At 41.2% G+C, this 22,531-nt stretch overlaps 2 protein-coding genes across 6 annotated transcripts in view; both read left to right on the plus strand.

Annotated features, from left to right (window-relative positions):
- The window catches only part of galnt14 (UDP-N-acetyl-alpha-D-galactosamine:polypeptide N-acetylgalactosaminyltransferase 14 (GalNAc-T14)), a 237,701-nt gene extending 226,340 nt beyond the window's left edge, over positions 1-11,361 (plus strand). Inside the window, exons 14-15 of one of the 2 annotated variants that reach the window (XM_085432500.1) lie at positions 39-158; positions 8,767-11,361. In XM_085432500.1, coding sequence (XP_085288626.1) covers positions 39-158; positions 8,767-8,925 — 279 coding nt within the window. In that variant the 3' untranslated portion in view covers positions 8,926-11,361. The remainder of the gene's footprint in view (positions 1-38; positions 159-8,766) is intronic. The other variant, XM_085432502.1, reaches the window with a different exon arrangement.
- Positions 11,362-13,139: 1,778 nt separating this feature from the next.
- angel2 (angel homolog 2 (Drosophila)) lies at positions 13,140-21,958 on the plus strand. 4 transcript variants are annotated; one of them, XM_085432506.1, is made up of 9 exons: positions 13,140-13,361; positions 14,708-15,609; positions 16,085-16,296; positions 16,908-16,977; positions 17,504-17,934; positions 18,195-18,330; positions 19,331-19,400; positions 19,532-19,665; positions 20,345-21,958. In XM_085432506.1, the coding sequence occupies exons 2-9, from the start codon at positions 14,715-14,717 to the stop codon at positions 20,479-20,481; spliced, it is 2,085 nt and encodes a 694-aa protein (XP_085288632.1). In that variant the 5' UTR covers positions 13,140-13,361; positions 14,708-14,714; the 3' UTR covers positions 20,482-21,958. The 4 variants fall into 4 exon arrangements, with proteins under 4 accessions (XP_085288632.1, XP_085288629.1, XP_085288630.1 ...); XM_085432505.1 differs by lacking the exon at positions 13,140-13,361 and having other exon boundaries at positions 14,694-15,609; positions 20,318-21,958; XM_085432503.1 differs by lacking the exons at positions 19,532-19,665; positions 20,345-21,958 and having other exon boundaries at positions 18,195-19,371.
- The last annotated feature ends 573 nt before the right edge of the window (positions 21,959-22,531 follow it).

Genomic DNA, 22,531 nt, shown 5'->3' on the forward strand with positions numbered 1-22,531 from the left:
GCAGATAAAAATGATTAACTCCATCTTCCTCTCTGCAGGAGTGGGTGTACACTCACGGACAGCAGATCCGACAGCAGCAGCACTGCCTGTCTGTCTCCACCACGTTCCCTGCCTCCCAGGTCCTGCTGCTGCCCTGCAACATGGCGGATGGCAAACAGGTCTGAGCACATACACGCATACACTTAGACAGACACACACAGTCGAGGAAGACAGGTGGTGCGTATCTGCTGGCGGGTCATAACCGTATATCATATGGCTGATAAATTAATCTAAATGTTAATTAATCTGAAGGCAAATTTGTCTAAAGATGATTGTTATACACACACACATACTCGCACTAACACACACACACACACACACACACACACACTCTGCAGGAGCAGATGCTTGACAGTTTTTTGGACAGGTAGCTAGAAATACAGACACACATACACACTCGCTCTTGTCATTACCTGACCACTGGGCACCTTGACGGCGTCCCAGAAGCTCCTGCAGCACAGAACGACCTGACAACCAATAAATCACCTGAGAGAGAGAGAGAGAGCGATGGAGAGAGGCACAGGTGGAAAGGTGAAGCTAGACAGACAAAAAGAAAAGATGAGGAAAATAGAAAGGCAGAGGGACACAGAGGAGAGGAAGTTAAGGGAGAGGTATTGCAGAAGATTAGCTCATTACACCCCACCAACTGTTCAGTCTGCATGGAAAATTCTGCAAAAGTGCACCTATGTGTAAATGTTCATCTGTGTGTGCGTGTGTATTTGTGTTCATCCCATCTGGATTAATAGAATCTACTGGACACGTGGGCAGGATCAGACATTAAAAACCATGTACAGGTGCTAGGGTGTATGATTCACTCAGTGTTCGTCATTGCTCTTATTATGCATTATTTGATCCATTAGTCATTGAAGCGCAAAAAGCGGGGGAAAAAGGAGAGACAGGAAATTGAAGTAAAAGGAGAGGTAATTAGGGGAGCGACAAGGGGCTAAAACCAGGAAGAGAAAGACTAAAGGAGTAAGAGAAGAGAAATGGAGGCTGAAGGAAATGTTGATGTGTGATGATAAAAGAATAAAGAGTAAATACTGATAAAAGAAAAGAGAATGAAGGGAGGAAAAAATGTGGATGTGAAAGGAGAAAAAGGTAAAGAAAAGAAAAAGAACAAACAAATGACCTCGTAGGGCAGCCGTTCATCATATAACACGTCGCTGCAGCACACAGTGTACATCAACAAAAGCCCAGAGCAAAAAGTAAACACAATAAATCAAAATAAATCTTGTCACAGGATTCAAGAGTCTTTGTGCATTTGTTCACTTAATTCCTCACCTGAAGAACAGTCCGCCCCATTTTAGCCTTTATGAGTGAGGCTCAGGCTTCTAGGGGTCTGCATATTTTTATACCTCAGCAGTAAGCTCCCCTGTGGCAGCAGCAGCAGAAGAGGATGTGCTGTCACCAAACGAGACAAAAACTTCAGATACAATAGATGTGCCAGCTGAGGGAATCTGGGGAGAAAGTTGTTGCTCTTCTGGATTGTTAACTGGATGTGACTCTGACGGACAGGAGCGTACTCTCCTGCACGTGTGCTCTTTATGGAGACACTCTCAGTACACTGGGGAGAGGGGTTTGGAGGTAAAGCAAGAGGAAGAGCAAACAAAAAGATCTTTATCAGCAAAACTGATGGAGGAAAGATGGAAAACAATGTTTAAAAAAATGAGGAAAGTGGAGAGAAAGAATGACAGAGGTGAAGGATGTAAGGATAGAGAAAATAGAATGATAGAAATACATAGAGGAAGTTAGGAGAGGAGAATGGGAAAGAAATGAAGGAACAAAGGATATGGGAAGGAAAATATAATAGGGACATCAAAGAAAGGAGAGAAAGAAGGAAGAAAGCAAGGTATAGAAAAGAAAGGAAGATTGGAAGAAAGGAAGAAAGAATAGGGAAGGAAAAGAAAGCCCGTGGGGGCATGAAAAGAAGAAAAGAAAAAGAAAGAAGGAAGGAATTAAGGATAGGAAAAAAGGAAGGAAACAGGTAAAGAAGGCAGGGGAAAGGAATGAAGGAAAAAAGATATGGGCAGGGAGGAAAGTGTAATGTGGCATGGAAGAAAGGAGAGAAAGAAAGAAGGAGGACAGGTGTAGGAAGGAAAGAATAAGAAAAGTGAGGAAGAAACAATAGGAAAAGGAAAGAATGCATGCAGGTAGGTGTAAATGGGACACGCAATGAAGGAAGGACGGTAGGAAGGAAGGAAGCAGTGAATGAAAGGAAGGAATGCTAAATAGTAGGAAGCAAACAAAGAATAAATTTATCGAAATGGTATGGATAAAAGAAAGGGAGAAAGAATTGGGAGGGGAGGGAAGGAAGGAAGGAGGGGAGCTATATGAAGGAAGGAAAAAAAGATGGATGATGTAAAGAAGGAATGAATAACAAACATGCATAAATGGGCGAAATGGAAAGAGGACATTAACAAGGAAATAAATAAGGTAGCTTGGGGAACTAAATAGAAAAGGATGAATGAAGAAAAAGGAATAAAGAACAATGTGGAAAGGAAGGAAGGCTAAATGGCAGGAAAGAAAAAGCAAACAGAAATAAGGAAGGGAACAAAGGAAGCAAAACCAAAATAGGGAAAGGAACAGTTTGAAAGGAGGAATTAAAGGAAGGAAGAACGGAGGTTTGTGGCTAATGATGAAGACAATTGAACACAAAAAGCGCACAGGCAGGTGTTTAAAGCTGGAGTCCTTGAGACTTAAACTAAAGGACTGAAACCACACACACACACACACACACACACCAGTCACTGTGTATGTTTTGTTTGTGTTTTTTAGCTGAGCCACTAAAGCGGATCTCTTTCATGCAACTTTTAAACTTTTGTACCGAGACACACACACGCACACACAGTGTTGTTACATGTCCCACTTGAGAGTGTGCATACGTATGTGTGCGTGCGTGTTTGTGTGTCAGAAGGCAGGAAGTAGAGGGATGATAGCTAATTAGAACGGCGATCCACCAGAGAAACAGCCCAGAGCTGACTGGTAGAGAGACTCAGACCCAGAGAGAGAGAGAGAGGAGAAAATGCAGAGAGGTTAAATTGAGGCTAGAGAAATGTGGGCGCGGTGATGGGACGAAAGACACAGAGGAAGACAGCAAAACGGGGAGTGAGAGTGAGTGGTGAAGACGGAAATAAACAGACCGTGACAGACAGAGAAGGAGAGAGAGGCAGGGTGAGAGAGGTAAAGAGAAGGTGAGAGTAGACCATTCAGTATGAGAGGGAAAAATTACGTTTGACCTGAGGAGCTGAGAGAATGTAGCCACTTAGATTCGCACTTACAAACACTTTGATTAACATGCGCTGAGTGCCATCTCGTCACTCACAAACCCAGTAGAATAAGCATCCAGTCACATACACTTCCACTAACCTCAGTTTTAGTGACAAACACCTCCTATAGCATACAATTACAACCACAGGCAGTTGCACCACAGATTTTATTTCCTTGCAGATGCACACACATCTGTAGAAGCCCAGCATGCAAGAAGCCTATAAAATTCCTCTTCATACAGTATGGCTATGCAGCCACTGTACTGCAAGGCCACCAGTGCTTCATTGCGAATAGACCAGAAAATAGTATAATAAAACAAGCATTACTCACCCACGCATGACTGCAGGGACGTGTAGGAACACTCACACCAATCAGGAGGGTCAGGGGCATGGATCGGGCCAGTGGTGGAATGTAACTTTGTCCATTTACTCAAGTACAGTTTTAATGTACTTGTACTTCAAGTTTTTATATGTTTTGTTACTTTCTTATTATTTTGCATATTAGAAAAGACATCTTTACTAATATAGCTACCTAATAGTATTAAAAGATTTTTTTGTTAAAAAAAACTTTATTTGTGATGGTTAAACATTCGCTCCGTGAAAGAGGCTATTAGAAGGAGCAGTTTTACCATTTTGCTAAGCACTTTTTCAACTTGAAAAAAGTTTAAACCTTGGAGGAGTGCCATTTTTCATGTAACACCATCTGCATGGCGTATTGCTGCACATGAGCATCAAAATCAAGCCAGATTTTTTTTCTACACTGTGTTTATTTATTATCACATACACTTTATGGTTAAACGTACTGTGTTCCACCTCTTCATCTTTGAATTCAGGTGTTCTTTCAGTCCCATTTCCACAGATGTATAAAATCAAGCATCTAGCCATGATGTCTGCTTTTACAAGCATTTTTGAGAGAATGGGTCGCTCTAAAGAGCTCACTGAAAAACAACAGAGGTGTCTCAGCACAAAAATGGTGCACCCGGAGCTTCGTGGCATTAGTTCCCATGGCTGAGCAGCTCCTGTAGGTGTAATGTGGAGATGGCTCAGTACTTTTGTACACAATACATAATGAATTGTTCTTTCATGCAGATCCCTGTCCCTTGTTCTTGACACATTCTGTGCCCCCAATTTACTTTTAAGTGAAAGTTCCAAATGAGGATAACTTTGATCTATTTTCAAGGTGCACATATTAGTGAAAGTAAATCTAAACACCATCAAGCTTTCTAATGTATAGAAAACATTATCGTGAGACCAGTGCATTTAAGTGTCTGACCTTCATGAAGGTCAGATCTGCTCTTACGTTAGACTGAAAACTGAAACTTCATTATTATTGTGTTAAAAATAGAAACTCTGCAGTAGGACCTCAGAAGGCAGTGCACTTTTTTCCTTTGCATGTGCACATTTATTATTGATGGCAGACTTAGTTGTCCTCGACATGAGGGTGTGCTGCATAGGTTTCTGGAGGGATGTTCTTCCATTCTTCAGAAACTTCTTTTTTTTCCAGCTCTTATTTGCTGGAGGTGCTGTGTTGCTCTATTTTTATCTTTAAAACCCCAAAAGATGTTCTGTTGATTTCAAGCCAGGCAGCATCCTGGGATGTCAAAGTTCTTCAGAAATTCCTGTGTGAAATATACATTTTTATTCTTTAACATTTGAGTGATTTTGCATGGAGTGTGTTTCTTTTGTATACTTAGACTTCCTGTCACACACTTCCGCTCGCATATTTTACAGATTACTTAAAATCTCAGCTTTTTCTGATTTCAGTTTTCCACAGAAGCATATCGGCTTGTGTTAACCAGATATAAATCACAGCTTGTGGTTTTTCTTGAACAGTAGGTTAGTAGCACAACTTGTCACAAGGTAAAAATAGGCAAAAACATTGAAAGAAAGTTGGTCTTTCTGTCACGTCCTTAGGATGTTTCTCTATCACAAATCTGTTTTCTTCCTCTGAGGCAACAGACTGTTTTTTCCTGGAACTCATTTCTGTTCCTGGTGCCATGTCTGTTGGATTAGAACGACAACTTGCAGTCAAATCAAAAAATCACAGCACTAAAGAGATGGAGTCGCAGATGTTCAGAGTGAGAAGGAGCAGCAACCTTAATATTGTCAGAAAAAAGCGAATGGGCCTCATGCTGGAAACCAGATTTATTTTTGAATAGAGTACATGAGTCAGAAAATGGTTGGTGTTCACCTCTCTTTTAAAGGTTTGAGTTGTCAAACCTGCCAACATGTCCTCTATTCACCAAGAGGGAAAAAACACAGACACACAAAAACAAACTAAAAGCCATTTGTTTGATGAATTCACCTGAGATTTAAATGATAAGAAAGTGCAGTGGTGCACTTTAAATGTTCAGATATATTTCCTGCAAATCCATCATTGAGGCTCATCAGTGATCAGCCCCAGATTCATTCTGCAGCACATCGACAAGCCCAAACATCCAGCCTGAGTCATAAAGAACTATTTTCAGCCACAAGAAAAACAAGGAGTTCTCCAACAGATGGTTTAGCCCCCACAGAGCGCTGATCTTATCATCATGGAGCCGGTCTGCGTTTTCACAAAGAGACAGTGAGACAGCCTGAATTCACAGAAGATCTGTGGCATGTCCTCCAAGATGCTCAAAACAAAACCACCTGCCAAGCAGGTGTGCCTGCAGATTTATTATTTCAGTGTTGCTTCCTGTTTGCTGTGAATCTTTGAAAGCATCCTTATCCTTTTCTATTTAGAGCCAAAAACTTTTTTCAAGGTGTTTTATAGCTGATTAGATGCAGAAGTAACACTTGACTGTATTACTTTTACAGCTGCTGTATTCAGCCTCCGGTGGACTCTAATGAGACAAGTTCAGCATACTCCCTGTGCAGATTCTTGCATTTTGCACTTTGTTATCTCGCTCTTGTTCTTTTGTGCAATAAAATATAATAAAAATGAAGCTTTATAGTTAAACTTTCTAGCTGGTGACTTTGCTCTCACGCTCTCGTACAAATACGATAATTTCCATTTCCACCCTTATGACACAGTGGCTACATCCACCTTTAATGTACAGTCTCTTACCAGGGTATTTTGATACCTGTAGATTCCTGGAGAAAGGTGATTTCATTTCAGCCTGTGTTGTTCACCAGGTTGTAAAAGACTCCCATCTCCCTTGAGTCATCCTGAAAGGCAACAAAAGGCTTATGAACTTTAATGTGCAGTACTTAAAAGAGAGACAGTGATGTGTAGAGAAAGACCAACGCAACATGTTACTCTCTATAGTCTGCTGGAGCCGACACTAATGAGTTGAATACTAATTAATTTACTTTTAATTATCCCACCGTCTTTTTTTTTCAATTAAAAATCTCGGCGGCCCGTCGCTGTACTCTGATGGGCATGTCATCTTGACAATGCCGCAGCAGACCCACAATGCACTTCTACAGAACAAAGCTGATTTGTGTGTGTGTGGGTCTGTGTGACTGTGTGTGTGTGTCTTTACAATGCCTCATGAGATCAAGATACATGACAGTGATATGCTTCAGAGGCTCAGCAAATACAACATGGCCGCTCCGAGCCAACGTAAGCATAAAAACACTGATACAAGGAGATAACCACACAAACGTGCAAATTATGAAACACAAAGATACAGATATCACACAAATGGCACACACACACAAATAGTTTCTATTTTTCCCTCGTTTTGTCTCTCTTCTTTTATCTTTTATTCTGTTTTTCTTTGTCTGTCTCAGATGGCTGGGTTTCAGACCCACTGCTAGATAAAAGCCTCTTTTCATGTCTGATCATATCTACTGCTTTGTTTCACAGCTAAAGAATCCAGCTATGAATAATACACACACACACACACACACACACACACACACACACACACACACACACACACACACACACACACACACACACACACACACACAGTGTCTATCTGGTCAAAGAGCCACTGGATTGTTGAAAAAGTCAGGAGACTTCTCCATCTAGTGGTGACTGTGGGGAATCACATGCTGTCCATTGTAAACTGAAAGCGGTCAGAATTTATGATTACCTTTTAATCAATAAATGTAGAGAGTATAATTAGATGTGGAAGTACAACCATAAATATGTTTTTATTACCAGGTGGCTTCAAGTAAAGTTGGTGGAGTCATGTGAAAAATGTTAGTCACTTTGCATCTGTAGAAAATGATTTTAATGAATATTAAAGGTGAGAATAATTTCGCTCCTGACAAAAACACAGCTTTTAACATTAGTCTGAATGATTCCAATCAAACAATACAAACAATTATTGAAGTATTATTTGAGTAAAAAGGGAACAAATATCATCAGTGAAAGCAGTTGTAAGCTATTGAGCTGGCACATTTAATAACTCCACCAGGGAGCCTGAATCAGTGTTTGATTTGTTTTTATTATTAGGATTACTTAAATTACTTTCTTTTTTCATGAACATTTTAACAGCAGTTGAGCTTGACACAACTTAGAAGTGATTTTTGGAAGAATATTTTACCATTGTAAGATCCTAATCACTTATATGGACATGGGTCATAGACAGGCTGGAGCCCAACTCAGCTATAGGAGTGTGAGAGGCTGAGTACACCCAAAAGCACAGCCATGCACACCTAAGGCCAGTTTAGAATCACCAATTAGCCCGAGTCATGAGTCCCACTAAAACCCACACATCCACAGGGAGAACATGGCCCAGCTGGATGGAGGATATATATAAATCAGTGAAAACTTGCACTTTTCATACTTGTAAAATCTGCATACACATGCACTTCTGAAAGTAAAGATTTGATCACCAATAACAGCGTTCAGGATTCAGTGAAGCGTGCTTCTCCGACGGGTCCTCTGATGAGAATTGTGGTGCTAACCTCTGTTTGGTGGTCATCGTGCGGCGTGCGGTTCCTGGGGATTTCTGCTGAAGCATCCTGTTTTTTTTTCTTAGATGTTATGTTGGTGTATTGTTAGATTCGGTGGCGGCTGTATAGCCTGCATATTCCATGCTTTCTAAATTACTTCAGTGACTTGAGCGAGGCCTGCCATTCAGTGCCGTGTGTGCAGGTGTAACCCCTAAAAAACGTTTTCTTTTCATTTTCTTTTTTATGCGAAAGAGTGTGACATCAGCTCTGTCATTGTCAGATTCGTGTTTCTCAGCATATTTCTCTGCGGTCATACAGTAATACACCTGCTCAGCAGAGCATGACTGAAGACCTTTTCACAGCTGCTGCAGGTTTCTGCATTCATTAGATCCTCCGAGCAGCTCTTGACTGCAGTACAGCAGCTGGATCAATAGTGAGCAAAAAAAAGAAAATGAAGCACAGCAACAACAACAAAAAATTAATTTTTGGACTCCTTATTTGTGGTATGTTTTCCACACTAACCAGTAAATGTTTTGTTTTCTAATTTACATGAGATGATAAAGTAGTTAAGATTTTAAACGTTTGTTTGTAACTTTTTAAATGTTTTTTTTCTTCATTTTTCCTGCAGCGGTGGCAGAAGTCAGGGACTCACTTGGAGCACCTCGTCTCCCGGTTCTGCCTGGACTCGGAGATGGCTCTGGACGGGATGGACGATTCCCGAATGTTGGTGATCAGCCCCTGTGAACTGAGCGCATACACGCAAAGATGGGAAGTCCCCTTCTCCTGACCCCTGACCATGTGACCTTTACTCCCTCTTAAAAAATGTGCCCTGTCACACTCATCCCTCAACTCAAAGAGAGAATGCTGCTCACACACTGACCATGCATGAGCAATCATGTCACAGTGCTGCATCGAGGATATCTGAATAGAAAGCTGATGAAGACTTTTTTATGGGTCTTTGTAGCATGAAAAGAAATGCAGACCTTTCAGGTATAAAGACCTGATTTATTTATGAGCTGCACTGGTTTGAAATAATGTTGCTCCAAGAGAAGCCGGAAAATTGTGTGGTTTGGAGATTCAAGTGTCTGTATTGGAGAGTGAAAACCAAGTGCACCTTAAAACCCAGAACTTTCAAATAGCTGAGATGGACAAAAAAAACAAACAAAAAATAACAATCATAGAATGTTTCCTGTGTCTTTTGCAATCTGCTTTTAAAGGATGTTTAATAAGCTGGAAATTAAAACCAAGCACAGCTCGAGGTTTTATTTCAGTTGGTCAAATACCTGTCACTGTCTTTACTGCAGCATCCCAGTCGGTTTCTTACTGGGATCTAACCAGAAACTCACCAAAGTAAAGCCCCAGTAAACTGCACAAAATGTGAAATCTTTAGTCTGTCACACCAAGCGGGATGCAATCATCTCCAGTCTGGAATATATCCTAAGGTTTTTGTTTGTTTGTTTTGTTGCTTGGCTTAAGCTTTCATTTACTGCTTTGGGAATAGTCTCAGTTATTGAGGTTCTCAATTATGAGAACACTTTATGTACAAGTAACCCCTGTGATCCTAAAGCTCTGGCTCCACCCTGCTCTAAATGCTCCGTTTCATACCATTTTTTTCAACGGTAGGCTCTTTGTGATGTCAGTGAGAGAGGATATTCCTAAAGTGAGCACAAAAGCCCCACCCATCTTCTGTTCAAACCTTCTGTTTGCAAGGGGCAGCCAATCAGAAGAAAGTAAGCTTACAACAGCAGCTCCTAGTTTTTGTGGCATATGCCCCATTTTAGAAGCGCAACACTCTCGAGAGTTTAAAAAAAAACGAGGATGAACGATAACAAAGGATCTTTGTGTGAGGTACAACTCCTCTAATGTTGACCTTTAAAGGTCAGTGCAGCAGCATCAGCTAACTATTTTTGTATACTCTGCCTAGTAAAAGCAAACCCAGTTTCACTTCATATTTTTCACCAGGTTGACAGTGTCCCACCTGCAGTGGCTCTGTGCCCCACCTACAGGACCTGCCCCACACTTTAAGAAACATAGGCTTAAAGGGTGGGTGGCCTTAAAGGAACAGGAACTAAAATGGCCTGTTTCAGAGAGGATGAACTTAGGAGCTGTACCAAGTATGAGATAAAGAAAGATTATTTTGAACTATGAATGATGCAAAGCCACCTTAAATGACTAGAATTGCTCAGTGCTCAGAGTAGAAAAGCGCTATTTAAATATGCCAAAACATTTACCATTTACCAAATAAAAATTAAGAAATGGGAAAAGGAATGCTGACTTTTAGAAAGCTTTGCACCTAAACACAGTCTAGATCTAGAGTAGTTTCTGTACGCCAACCAAGGCTGCCTACTCTGGGACTGCTAGAATTCCCATATTGTTAGTGTTATAGGGTTTGCACAGTGGATGGAGCATTTTAATGGGTTCTTTAAATGACTGTAACTTCCCCATTGAAACTTGGCCTCATGCAGCTCTCTTGGCCATGTGAATAGCTTTGATTGCAGAAATATGAGGAAGAGGATGAAAAGGAAAGAAATAAACAATGAGGGGAGTCACATTAGGTAACACAAAACCTGAAATTTAGAGCACGCCCTGGCTTAACTACAGGATGTAGCATGAAAGCAGACAGGACAGAGCTACAGGTGCAAATATGGACAAACAGTCACAGTGGAAAAAAATATGTAAGAGGAAGAACAGCATGAATGCAGCACATGTCAGAATATCTACATGCTGGTAAATCAAAGCAGCAAATTTCTGATTCCTGTTGCCCAAATGAAGCAGCTGCTTCACACAGCTGCTGTGCATGTGAGACTTTTTATACACAAATGAGATTTTTTCACCATAATTACAAAGTATTGATATTTATCAGGCAAGTTTGGTAAATTAATAAAAATGATGCTATTTAGGGTTTATTTTAATAAATGTGTCCACTCTCGAGGTGTGCTATGATGCAACCAAACCTTTTGTTTTTCTCCTACTTGAGATTATTTCTGAGCACTCTGAATGGGCACGAGGTTGGGCTGGTGGAGCTCAAACCTGTGGGAAGAGTCAAAATCCAAACTGATGTTAACTGCAAGTCTTCTCTAAATCGCCTCTCTGTCTGTTCACAATGATTTTTAAAAATTGTAGAACTTCTTTGCGGTTCAGTTACATAATGTGTTTGACATCTTCAGCATCAGTTTGATATCCTGTTTGATTCCTGAATCCTGAATAAAGCTTTTATAATGGCTGTTTCTATTTTATTGACATGCTTATTGTGCAAACTGTGAGCTGCTGTTGGTGCAAACACGGTGCTGCTCAAAATATTTACAAAACTACAACTAATCTTTTCTTATGTTTTACCCTTTACACAGTTAGGTCCATGTTTGGACTATGGCACATTTTCTTGTGATCGTGCATCCTCACAGTAGACTTTATATTAATTCATTAAATTTAAGGGCTTTAAAGTACTGCAGAAACAGGTTAGAATTACACAGCCTCATGTTTGTTTATAATGCAAGTATGGTGTCATATATTAGCTTCAGAAATACAAGGGTATTTCCTTTGAGATCTGCAGCTGTGGTTGTGAAAGCTCTGTGTTTAACTTCAACAGAAATCAGTTTATCTTATGAACCAACTGGTTTTGAAGGTCACACCTTTATAACCAGTTGTACATCCTTTATAACTAAGAGTGTCTTTGACAGTGAGGACCTGACTGTTCACACACTGGCTGTTCTGTCCTACATCAGCGTCACATAAAGCAGAAGCCCTGGATGAACAGTCATGTCAAAACACTCCTCAAACCACGCAAATCTGCTTTTAGGTCCACCATATTACCAAATTCAGGGGGCAGTCCAACACAGTTGTGGACCTGAGCATGCATTAACAAAAGAACTAAACACCTTCTTCTCACACTCAAAGTCCACTTTAATCATTCCTGTACCCAAAAAAATAATCTACAAACAGCCTCAACAACTTCCACCCCAATGCACTCATACCTGTGATCACTAAGTCCCTGGAACAGCTGGTCTTAAAGCACATAAAGGCCACCCTTCCTGTCTACACCCCCCACCTCTCTCCTGGGCTGCAAACACCTCCACCTCCTACCTGAGAGTGCTCAAAAGGAACAGCATCTCTGCAAAACTGCTGGTGACCTCCATCACTCAGTCATCCAGAGCATCCTCACATACTGCACCACAGTGTGGTTCACACACTGCTCCCAGGATGAGTGGAAGAGGTCAACACAGTGCAGGAGTTCATCAGCTGCCCCCACCCCTCGGTTGCAGACATCTATACATCCCACTACTGCTGCAGAGCTAATGCAATCACACAAGACTCCACCCATCCTCCATCCCACCTCCACCTGTTTGATCTGCTGCCCTCTGGGAGACTCTACGGGTCCATCCAAACCAAGACTAGCAGACTCACGAACAGTTTCTTTCCATGAACCATCGCTGTATTGAACACACGTGCACCCCAGCCAAACTCACAAACTCACACATCAGTACTGCTCACACTCATACAACACACACGTGCGCCCGCTTTCGGATCTATATAACCCCTGTACATTTGTATAGTTTTATAGTTGGTATTCTTGTTTTTATTGGGGGTTTTTTTTTCTAATTTATTCTAAATGCTACTACCATGTAGCTGCTTCTAATTTCATTGAATCTTTGATGTTTAATGACAATTAAACAATTCATGACAAAAGGATTCTGATTCTGTTTGGTTTAAGTTTCTTTGTCTGCTTTAAGAAGTTTCTTGTCATGAACACAGACCATTGTCAACACACAATGGTCCGTACTGCCCAGATTTTCGAGTTTTAAATGCATCATTAGGCTCTCCGTCCGTTTACACGAGCCTTCATGTAACTCAAAAAAATTCTGTGAATATACACATGGGGACGATTTTTGTGCTGACACCATAGTACTCCAAATCTGAAAATTAGCTAGAAAATTCTTCATTTGTGAAAACTGGGGAACAAAACTGGAACGAGGCAGGGTTTGTTTGTCCAAACACACACACACAGAGAGAGAGAGATACCGTTCATTGCCTCTGTGCCCACTCCTCAGCTCTAACAAACCACTGCTTCTCTAGCCACACTCAGCAAACTATTACTCCGACACAAGACAGCTCTATTTCAGATTTCAACGACGCATTATAACAGAAAATGACACAGACTGGAAGGTGACATTTTGTGTTTAAAGAGGCTTTAAACGACACCGCTGTCTTCGAGAGGCTCGCTTTTACGTAAGTACAATGACCTTTGTTTTAATTCTTCATTCACGGCGCTTTCAATAAAGAATCCTAGCTGTTGACATAATTCACGGGTTTCTTTAATAATGAGTCGCTATCGCTTTTATAACTGATAACCTCAACGTTTGAAGTGACATTTCATAATGCGCTCGATAAAAATGTATAAGCAATGGTAAGTTACGTTGCACCCGGACCACTTTCCGCACCGTACCCGGTTGTCTGTAGTACCTTCAATAGTTTGAATCATATCACTCACTGTTAACTAACTCAAGTAAAAGACTACAACATCCAGCGCGAGAAAGAGACGCATGCGAGAGTGATGGTGATGCATTTATGTAGCCTTGAAAATGTTGGGAGTTGCGCTACCAGCTTTGGCAAAGAGCAAGATTCCTCTGTAAAAGCGGAGTGTTTGTTTCGTTAGCTGTCATCCCACTCTTTAATATTTGACACACCTTTTTGTAGCTACACTGGTACGTTAGCACACAAAATCTGCGCCGTATGTTGTCCCTGTTGGATTTGACGAAAATACTGACGGTACATGAAGCCAACGCCTCATTCCGCGCTTTGTTTTTACGTTTAGTTACGTAGGATTTCGGGGACTCGACTTGTCTTGATCTGACTGCAGATTCAAACTCAAAGGTCGAAACTTCCATCCTGTTATCTCGTTGTGTCTGAAAATGCACCCAAGCTGAGGCTTAAACAAAGTCGCCGATGACGACACGTAAGTCGACGTGAGCTAGCAGCTCCGGGTTAAAAACGAATCACAGTGTTTGAGTTCTGTTAATTTTCAATGCGGTTGAAATCATTTATAACAAACGCAACGTCAACTTCTGATTGGTGATTCGTCCTTTTAGTATTCGCCTACTCGTTTGTTGTGTAATCCACATTTAAACACACATCAGTTTTAACTAGAAGTGCTCCAAAACAACCAGGGAAGCAGCAGGTAGTTAGCAACTAGCTTAGCCATCGCTGCTTCTGGTAGCTGTCATTTCAACAAAGCAGCTAGAAAGTTGCATGTTTAATGAAGAGTTCATATAACAGTTTTGATAACATGTTCTTGGACACCCCTGGGCTTTTTGCCAGTTATTTTTGCGATTTTAAACTAAATATATGGTTTTGAAAGTAATTTTTGCCTCCACTTAGATCATTCTCTCATCGTGTTATTTCAGACAATAAGTTATCCTTAAATCTAACTGGCAGAAAATTTTTTTTATCATTTAATCTAACCTGCAGTTAGATAAAAGACATATGGATGTAAAAATAGCAAATTCTCACAACTGAGAACCTGCAGACATCGGCTCCGTGTATTGATTCCCCCCCCCCCTAATGTCTCCCTCCAGTCATCCCATGTTCCTTCGCCGGCTGAGCTCTTTGAGCTCATCTTTCCCACCCTGCAGTCTTCCTGCTCTTTCCCAGGCCCGCTTCAAGAGCAACACTGATTCCTCTGCGTCCTCCTTCCTTCCCCAATTCATTCCCACCCCTCATCCATGGTGGTCGGTGCCAGGGTTTCCACCCTGGCCTTCTCGACTTCCCCACTCCCACCCGTCTGCCCTTGAATCTTTCACTCACAGGGCATTACACCCCCTGAACATCAACCTTGGTGACTTTGGTGCTTGCCGCTCATTCCACACCTCTGCAGACCACTTGATGGAGTTCCCCGACAGAGACAGAGGGCCGCCCTACAAACGGAGGAAGAGTGGAGAGGAAAGAAAAGAACAAAATAAAGAAAAGGAGGGACCCAGAGGAGGAGCAACAGAGGGTAAGGAGGGAGGGTCCAAGAGGGAGCACCATCACCTAGATTCCAGAAAAGATGGCAGCCTTCGATCTAGTCACCACTTCAACGATGGAACTAAAGACAGAGTGAAGAATAATGTCGGGAAAGATGTCAGAGGGGAAACCAGCAGAGATAAAAATGTGGAAAGGACTAAAAGTGAGACTAAAGACAGACAGCGAAGAGAGAGTGCAGACAGAGATCATCATCATTATCATCGTCATCATCATCATCATCAGCAAGAAGGACATAAAGAATCACAGCCAGTGATGCACAAACCCAACCAATGGTTCAAAGGGAGGGGGTCTCAGGAGCTGGATGGGCCTCACAGGGACACAAAAGGGACTTCAGAGCAGCAGAGGGATGGATGTAGTGATGGAGGGCAGCCTCGCAGCACCACTTGCCCCTCAAACCTGGGGCAGGTACCTGGAGGAAACACGCAGCCCTCTCCACCAAGAAGGGCTGTGAAATGTGAGTCCTTTTGTTAAGTATAATTACAGTTTTGATGTGTCTTTTCTGCTGCTTGAAAACATGTTGGAAGCAGAGTCTCCATTAAGAGATCAGCTAGGAAATTTTCCCTCCACAGAGCAATAATCTAAATCTGAAAAAGTCCAAGTAAAAGCAAAGGTGGAGGTCCTGTCTGTCCCACAGTGGGAACCCTTTTTGGGGAAAGCAGCTGAATCATGTCAAAGACCAGAACAGCAATCTGGCCTGTGGTTTGGAAATGGACATTTTGACAGATTCAATCCTACTTTTGTGTTCAAAACAGGCTGTGAACCTGCATGGAGACGGTGCCTGTTTCAGTGTAATTAACTGGTCAATACAATTCAGACTAAAAGCAAATTGCACACAGAAATGGCTAATTCTTGTCTTCTGGCTGCAGATTCTATTTCTTCATATTTAGAGATTATATTTCCAGCTCTCCATTTGTCTCATCTCTCCTCAGCTCTTCAAAGACACTGGGAGTCCTGCAGCACTGACCTCCACCCACCAGGCGACAGTTCAGTCTTTGACTTCTCGGTGATGTCCTACAACATCCTCTCCCAGCAGCTTCTGGAGGACAATGCCTACCTGTACCGACACTGTGACCCGGACGTCCTGCCTTGGGAATACCGACTGCATAACCTACTGGCAGAGATCCAGCACCACAATGCTGATGTGAGGGGATGCAGTGTCATAAAACGTATTAATACGTATAGTTTAATGGTCTCAGGAGGAAGTTTTGCCCTGATGTTCAGTGGTAAACCTGGGCTGGGCCATAAAAGGAACATATTATCTACTGGTTACTGGCAATTAAACTAATCAAGTGTTCATTTTTTGGGGAGAGTTTATTCATTCCACTTGTAATGATGACTCTTCTCTTTTACTTCTGTTGTGCTTAAGTTTAGAGAGTTACATTCAGTAAAACCTGTTAGGAGTTTGGCCATCACAAGTTACAGGCTGTGCATCCTGATCTTTTAAATATCTTGTTACTCATCTTATCAAAACTTATAGGCTGCACTGGATCCTTTATCTGATCCTTTATCCTAGGTTATTTGGAGTTGACATTAACGTATCGATTAAGCCCATTTAAAGCAGAAGTGAAATTGTTGCCACAGAGTTTGTAACACACAGTGGTTCAAAGTCATTGTGCTGCATCATTAATAGGAGTTGCAAACCACCAGAAAACAGCAAAATGCACAGAAGGGTGTTGGTAAACGTGTCCATATACTTTTGGCTCTTCATCATAAATTTATGAGAGGTTTTTTTGTTGTTGTTTTTTTTTTTAGATCCTGTGTCTTCAGGAAGTGCAGGAGGACCACTATGAAAACCAGATTAAGCCTGCTCTCCAGGCACTAGGTACTGCTGCTCATTTTTGTGTGTACATGTGTGTGCTTGGGAGGGCCGTTAAAAGTGAAAGACAAAAAAAGTGAAGACAGATAAATCTTCCCTAACTAGTGCAAACAGACTGTATATTAAAGATGGGTAAAGCGACGTTATTGCCACTCACTGCTTTTCGGAGTCGAGACTCGAGCATTTTGCTCCTTTCATTTCATTTCTCTTTTTTTTTAATCGATCTTCTGAGTTGTGAGTCTGATCACAAACTCAGTTTCACTGTCACACCCTAATTCACAACCTGCTTTATTGGTTATTTTACTTCAGATGGATCTGAAAACTCATCATTAAAGTGTTTTCTGAGGTTGAAATGTTATATAAAGCATGCTGAGCTGGTGGGAAGAGCAATATATAAGAGCCAGCCCAGGTTTAAGGCCTTTTTGCTGTGGTAAAATTTGATATAATTTGATTGTTTCTGTCTGTGATATTTCTTTGTCATTTATTCATGATATTTTTAATATAATAACCCATCTTTGTGTGTGTTTGTCAGGTTATCACTGTGAGTATAAAAAGCGGACAGGAAAGAAACCAGACGGTTGTGCCGTTGTCTTCAAAACCTCCCGCTTCTCCCTCCTCTCCTCCAATCCCGTCGAGTTTTTCCGGCCCGGCGACACCCTCCTCGACCGAGACAACGTGGGATTGGTTGTGCTGTTGCGACCTAACAAGAGCTTCAGTCATTTAAATCCCTCCTCATTCATCTGTGTCGCCAACACCCACCTTCTCTACAACCCCCGGCGAGGTGACATCAAACTGGCCCAGCTGGCAATCTTATTGGCTGAGATCAACCGACTGTCCCGCTTCCCAAACGGGCAGGTTAACCCAGTGGTTTTATGTGGGGATTTTAACTCTGCTCCCTGGAGTCCACTGTACAGTTTCCTGACCACAGGCTGCCTGCAGTATAGTGGAATGCAGATTGGCATGGTGAGAATATTGTGCCACTCACAAACTGATCAATTAACTTATAGTTAGTAGACATTCTGGTCGTTGATGGTCATTCATGCAAAACTGTCATCTGTGGTTTTCAGTTCAGTAAATCCAATTTGTTTTTGCCTGGTTTCTGTCGCCTCACAGTGTCCATTTCCCACTCATCAAAAAAAGAAATACTCGATGCTTCAATCCCCAACACTCACTTCTCCGTTTTGTTTTTCTTTCCCCCTTTTCTTTTCTGGGTGTTTGTGTAGGTGTCAGGTCAGGAAAACAGTCCCAGAGGTCAGCGTCTCCTCATGTCTCCAATCTGGTCTCCCAGCCTGGGAATAACCCATCAGTGCCAGTATGAAAACAAAGCTAGTGCTGAGACCTCGCCCACCAGCCCTACAGGTAAACTTTGGAAAAGCTGTTTTCTCAAAAGAATTCTGGAAAAAGTCAAAAGATTCCAGCCGGCTCGTTGTTCAGAGAGGTGGTTTCTCACACTTAGAGCACAGTGGGAGTCGGTTTGCGTCAGCTGCACTTCAGGGCATATCGTGCCTGGTTTACGTGAGAGAGCTGCCGGCAGGATAGTTGACGACCGCTTGCAGTTTCTGCTCTTTTCTCATACGGTGCTGTCAGAAATCCCACATCACTGTGTGCTCGTGAGCTGGCAGGTTAAAGACGCAAGGTGTCTGAAAGCACTTCCAGTAGTACACTGTGCACGCTACATAATCAGCTGCTTAGTGTGCAAGAAGTGTGAGAAATGGTTCAAGTCGAAGAGCTACTTCTCGATGATTTTACACTGAATGATCTTCCTGACTCGACCCTGCCTGTTTATCCAGGCCTCAGACTGGTGCTAGTAGTGCACTGGCTCGTGGACTCCCTGTGGCTGCGTTTAGCTCTGTCTCAAAGGACTTATTAGAAATCAAAATATAGCGAATCCTCTAATAATATAGAACTGTATCAATGGTTTGCTTTTTTTTCTCCTCTCCTTCAGCTATTGAGGGCACAAAGTGTCCAACCATCCACTTCCAATTTTCTGACCATTATGAGTACATCATGCCTGTACTGGTATACTCCAGATAGCCATTTTTGTCGGTATGAACATATGTATGTACTTAAAATAATAAGTGTAATTATGTGTGCTTCTCTATCGGATGATGTCTAGAAAAATTCAGGCCTCCAAAGCTTAACCTGCATTTAATTTAACATCCACTTCGCAGTGCAGCACGTGATTAGGCAGGTTTGACTTTGATCTCCATTTGTTTAATCTTTTATTCAGACTTTGCTTAGAAAGTTACTCATGTTGTCCTGGATTGTCGCCAGTTTGCCTGAGAGATGTTAATAGAGTTTAGTGATTAGTGTGTTGAACCTCGTCACTAACAACCGCCTGTCCTTTTCTCTCCGTCAGCTGTAGAGGGAGCGATCTCTAATCTCAGTGTGGAGGATCTCGCTGCCAAAGCTGCTTATGAATTCAGCAGGTAAAGTCTCGCCGTCCTTCTCTCGTCACTCCCTCCTCCTTTCATTTCTGCCTTTTTAGTTCTCAGTAATTGAAAAGCTGGTTGTCGCCATAATAAAAATGGACAAACTCTCTCTAACCACGCGTATGCAGAGCGTGGAGGATCGAGCACAGCCTGAAGCTGCAGTCGTCTTATCAACATCACCTGATGCCTGACAGGAGACCTGAGATCACCACCTGTCACTCCCGCACGGCCCTGACAGTGGATTACATCCTGTATAGTCCCGGTACGCTCTCTCACAAACACACAAACACACAAAGGTCAGATTTTCTTTAGTATTTCTATTAGTATTTAAGTCTTTTAAAATCTCAGACTTTAAAGATAGGTACATTTCCTTTAATTGCTGTAAGCGTCTATATTGGCAATAATATGCTTTCTGTAGATGATCATGGGTCCGTCTGGGAACAAATGTCTCTAAAAGGCTGTTAATAGATTGAGCAGGCTGTTAAATCCTTTACATGTACAAACCCTTTCACTACTGCTGCTGAATGTGCCTTTATGGCTGTTTTTAGCTTCCATATCCAAATGTCCTTTGTTGACACTGAACCCTCAAAACTGTGACAGAGGCGTGAGAAATAAAAAACTTCTGTATGAGTTAATGTGAAAGGGTGACTGTTGTTTCTCTGCTTGGAGTGGCTTAAAAATGAGATGTGCTGTTTAAATGGAGTCGATTTCCTACTTTTTTATGGGTTAATTCATTTATTTGTCTTTATGTTACCATACCGTCACTGGTGACTTTTCAAACAGTAAGATCTTAAAGCTGTATTAAGTAATACCTGCTGGAAGCCACTATCTCTGAATTCCTTCTGCTTCTTCTTTAATCTTTAATCTCTTTAATTCAGTTTCTCTCTTTCCCCTCTGTCCTTTTTCTCTGAAAGATTTCGTTCCACCTCCCTCACTTCCAGGTGGGCGGGGCCTCCAGCTGCTGGGCAGGCTGTCATTGGTCGGCCAGGCGGAGCTCGAGGAAGTCAACGGCCTGCCTAACCATCGGCACTCATCGGACCATCTCCCTCTCCTCGCTCGTTTCCGCATTTGGTGCTGAAGCGCTGCAGGTCCACTGAGGAAAGTAGGAATGTTCAAGGAATCTGCAGTTTCTTCCCCACATAAACAACAAAAACAGGATGAACATTAAATGCTGGGGTGTTTAATTCAGTATGTGATTTTATTATTAAAAGGGAAAACCCTTTTCAAGTCCTCTCCAAGAGTGGCTGCAAGTTAAATTAATGATTTCATACAGATTGCTTCACGGAGTTACAACAATATTTATTTTTCTCTATTTTTTGTGATTAAACTATTGATACTATTTCTACCCATCTATACTATTATTACTTTTCATGTCTTGTTATGGGATGAAAAACAAACAGAAGGTAGAGGAGGAGCCTAAATCCCCGTTGAACCACTTAAATTATAATTTGTGATGTTTTCTCCAAAAATGCCCCATCTTTAAGTGGCAAAATGTTTAAGTCTGCTTATGAAATGAGACCCACTTGCTAAATGGCTTTGTGCAGAGGACTTTCACCTGAGAGAGTGAGGATGCTTATGTGGTGGGAGGAGCTTGAAGCGTAAGGAGAGGTATCTTTCTAAAATAACATTTTTTTTTCTTAGTTTAATTTATTTTTTTTGTTCAGGCAGGAAAAAGTAATTATGTTAAAGCTTTTCTTGTTTTTCCTGCTGCATGGTGGCGCGTCCCATTTCTTAACCCCAGCAGGCGGTTGTTTTCCTGCACATTATGTTCAGGGGTTTTAACTAAAAGTTTAGGTCTTGTTCTTTAAATGATGAGTAAAAAATGAATTCTGGCAGTCTGGATTTCCCCTGAAATGATTAACGTGTTCATATCTCTAAACATCCAAATGATCATCATTTTAAAGCAGTAGTAACATATTTAATTTGACATTTTTCCCACCATGTAGAGATGTTTACCATATTTTCTTTCTTTTGTTTTTTAATAAATAGAAAGTTTTCTTTCTTACTAATGTTTCCTTTCGAGCTGTATCGATGAAGGGATGGATTTTAAGTCACTTTTTAAAGCTGAACGTTTACTGTAGTGCTGCTAATTTGGAAAACTTGATCATTTTCTTTTGATAACAAGACGGTGCTCATTCTCCTTTAAAAACTAACAAAATATAAATAAAAGTTTAGCTTGTATTTCTAAAGATCTTCAGAAATATCTCCTGTGTCGGTTGCATCACAGCCATGTAATGATTTTCTCTTATATTTCACAATGTGCCAAAAATTAAACTAAGCACTATACAGCACTCAACTAGTTCTCATATATTTCAATTATTTATAGTTAAATTAAGATGTTATATGGAAAACATGGATGTATATGTCCGCTGAGGACTCTAAATTTTAATTCTGCATAAATATCAGTATGGTCGGTTGTTACTGGAGCGGTCTTGTGTCATATTTTCACACATGTAAATACTGAAAATAAAGACTGGATGTATTTTTGTATCATTTTAAGGAGTTGATTTTTGCTGGAAGTTTACACTTTGTAAATAAAAGTTCTTTTTCTATTACATTTACCTTTGGTTTCAATCATTTTTGCATTTTATACACTGACTTCTAATAAAGCTTTAGCACTTTTTGTTTTGTTTTTTTACAGTAGTTTTTCTCGGTCTAGCTTAACAGACTCATTGGACTGTAACTGCTCATATTCAAACCATTAATTTGAAAATGATGTGGTAGTTGTTATTTTGTGTCACACACTTTAGTTGTTGTGGTTATGTGTTGATATACATTTGGTGTATTAAGTTAGCTCATGTATCTTGTCAACCTACCATCGGCTTTTTTGCCCTAATAAGAAAAAACGAAATAAGTGAACATGTGGTGCCACTCATTGGTTACTAAAGTCCTGTTTGAAGCCTCGCGTTCAACGTTTTCGTTGTCACCACCTTTAATTGCTGTAAGCGTCTATATTGGCAATAATATGCTTTCTATAGATGATCATGGGTCCATCTGGGAACAAATGTCTCTAAAAGGCTGTTAATAGATTGAGCAGGCTGTTAAATCCTTTACATGTACAAACCCTTTCACTACTGCTGCTGAATGTGCCTTTATGGCTGTTTTTAGCTTCCATATCCAAATGTCCT

This window comes from Copadichromis virginalis, linkage group LG15, assembly GCF_057382275.1.
Source record: "Copadichromis virginalis isolate Kocher_CV1m ecotype Utaka linkage group LG15, C_Virginalis_male_GT1.1, whole genome shotgun sequence".
Lineage (NCBI taxonomy): Eukaryota > Metazoa > Chordata > Actinopteri > Cichliformes > Cichlidae > Copadichromis > Copadichromis virginalis.

Excerpts from the sequence above, each read along its gene's own strand:
- angel2 (XM_085432503.1), top strand. The coding sequence starts at position 14,715 with ATGTTCCTTCGCCGGCTGAGCTCTTTGAGCTCATCTTTCCCACCCTGC. Across the intron at positions 16,297-16,907 it reads TCCAGCACCACAATGCTGAT|ATCCTGTGTCTTCAGGAAGT; the intron begins GTGAGGGGATGC and ends TTTTTTTTTTAG. Across the intron at positions 16,978-17,503 it reads GCCTGCTCTCCAGGCACTAG|GTTATCACTGTGAGTATAAA; the intron begins GTACTGCTGCTC and ends TGTGTTTGTCAG.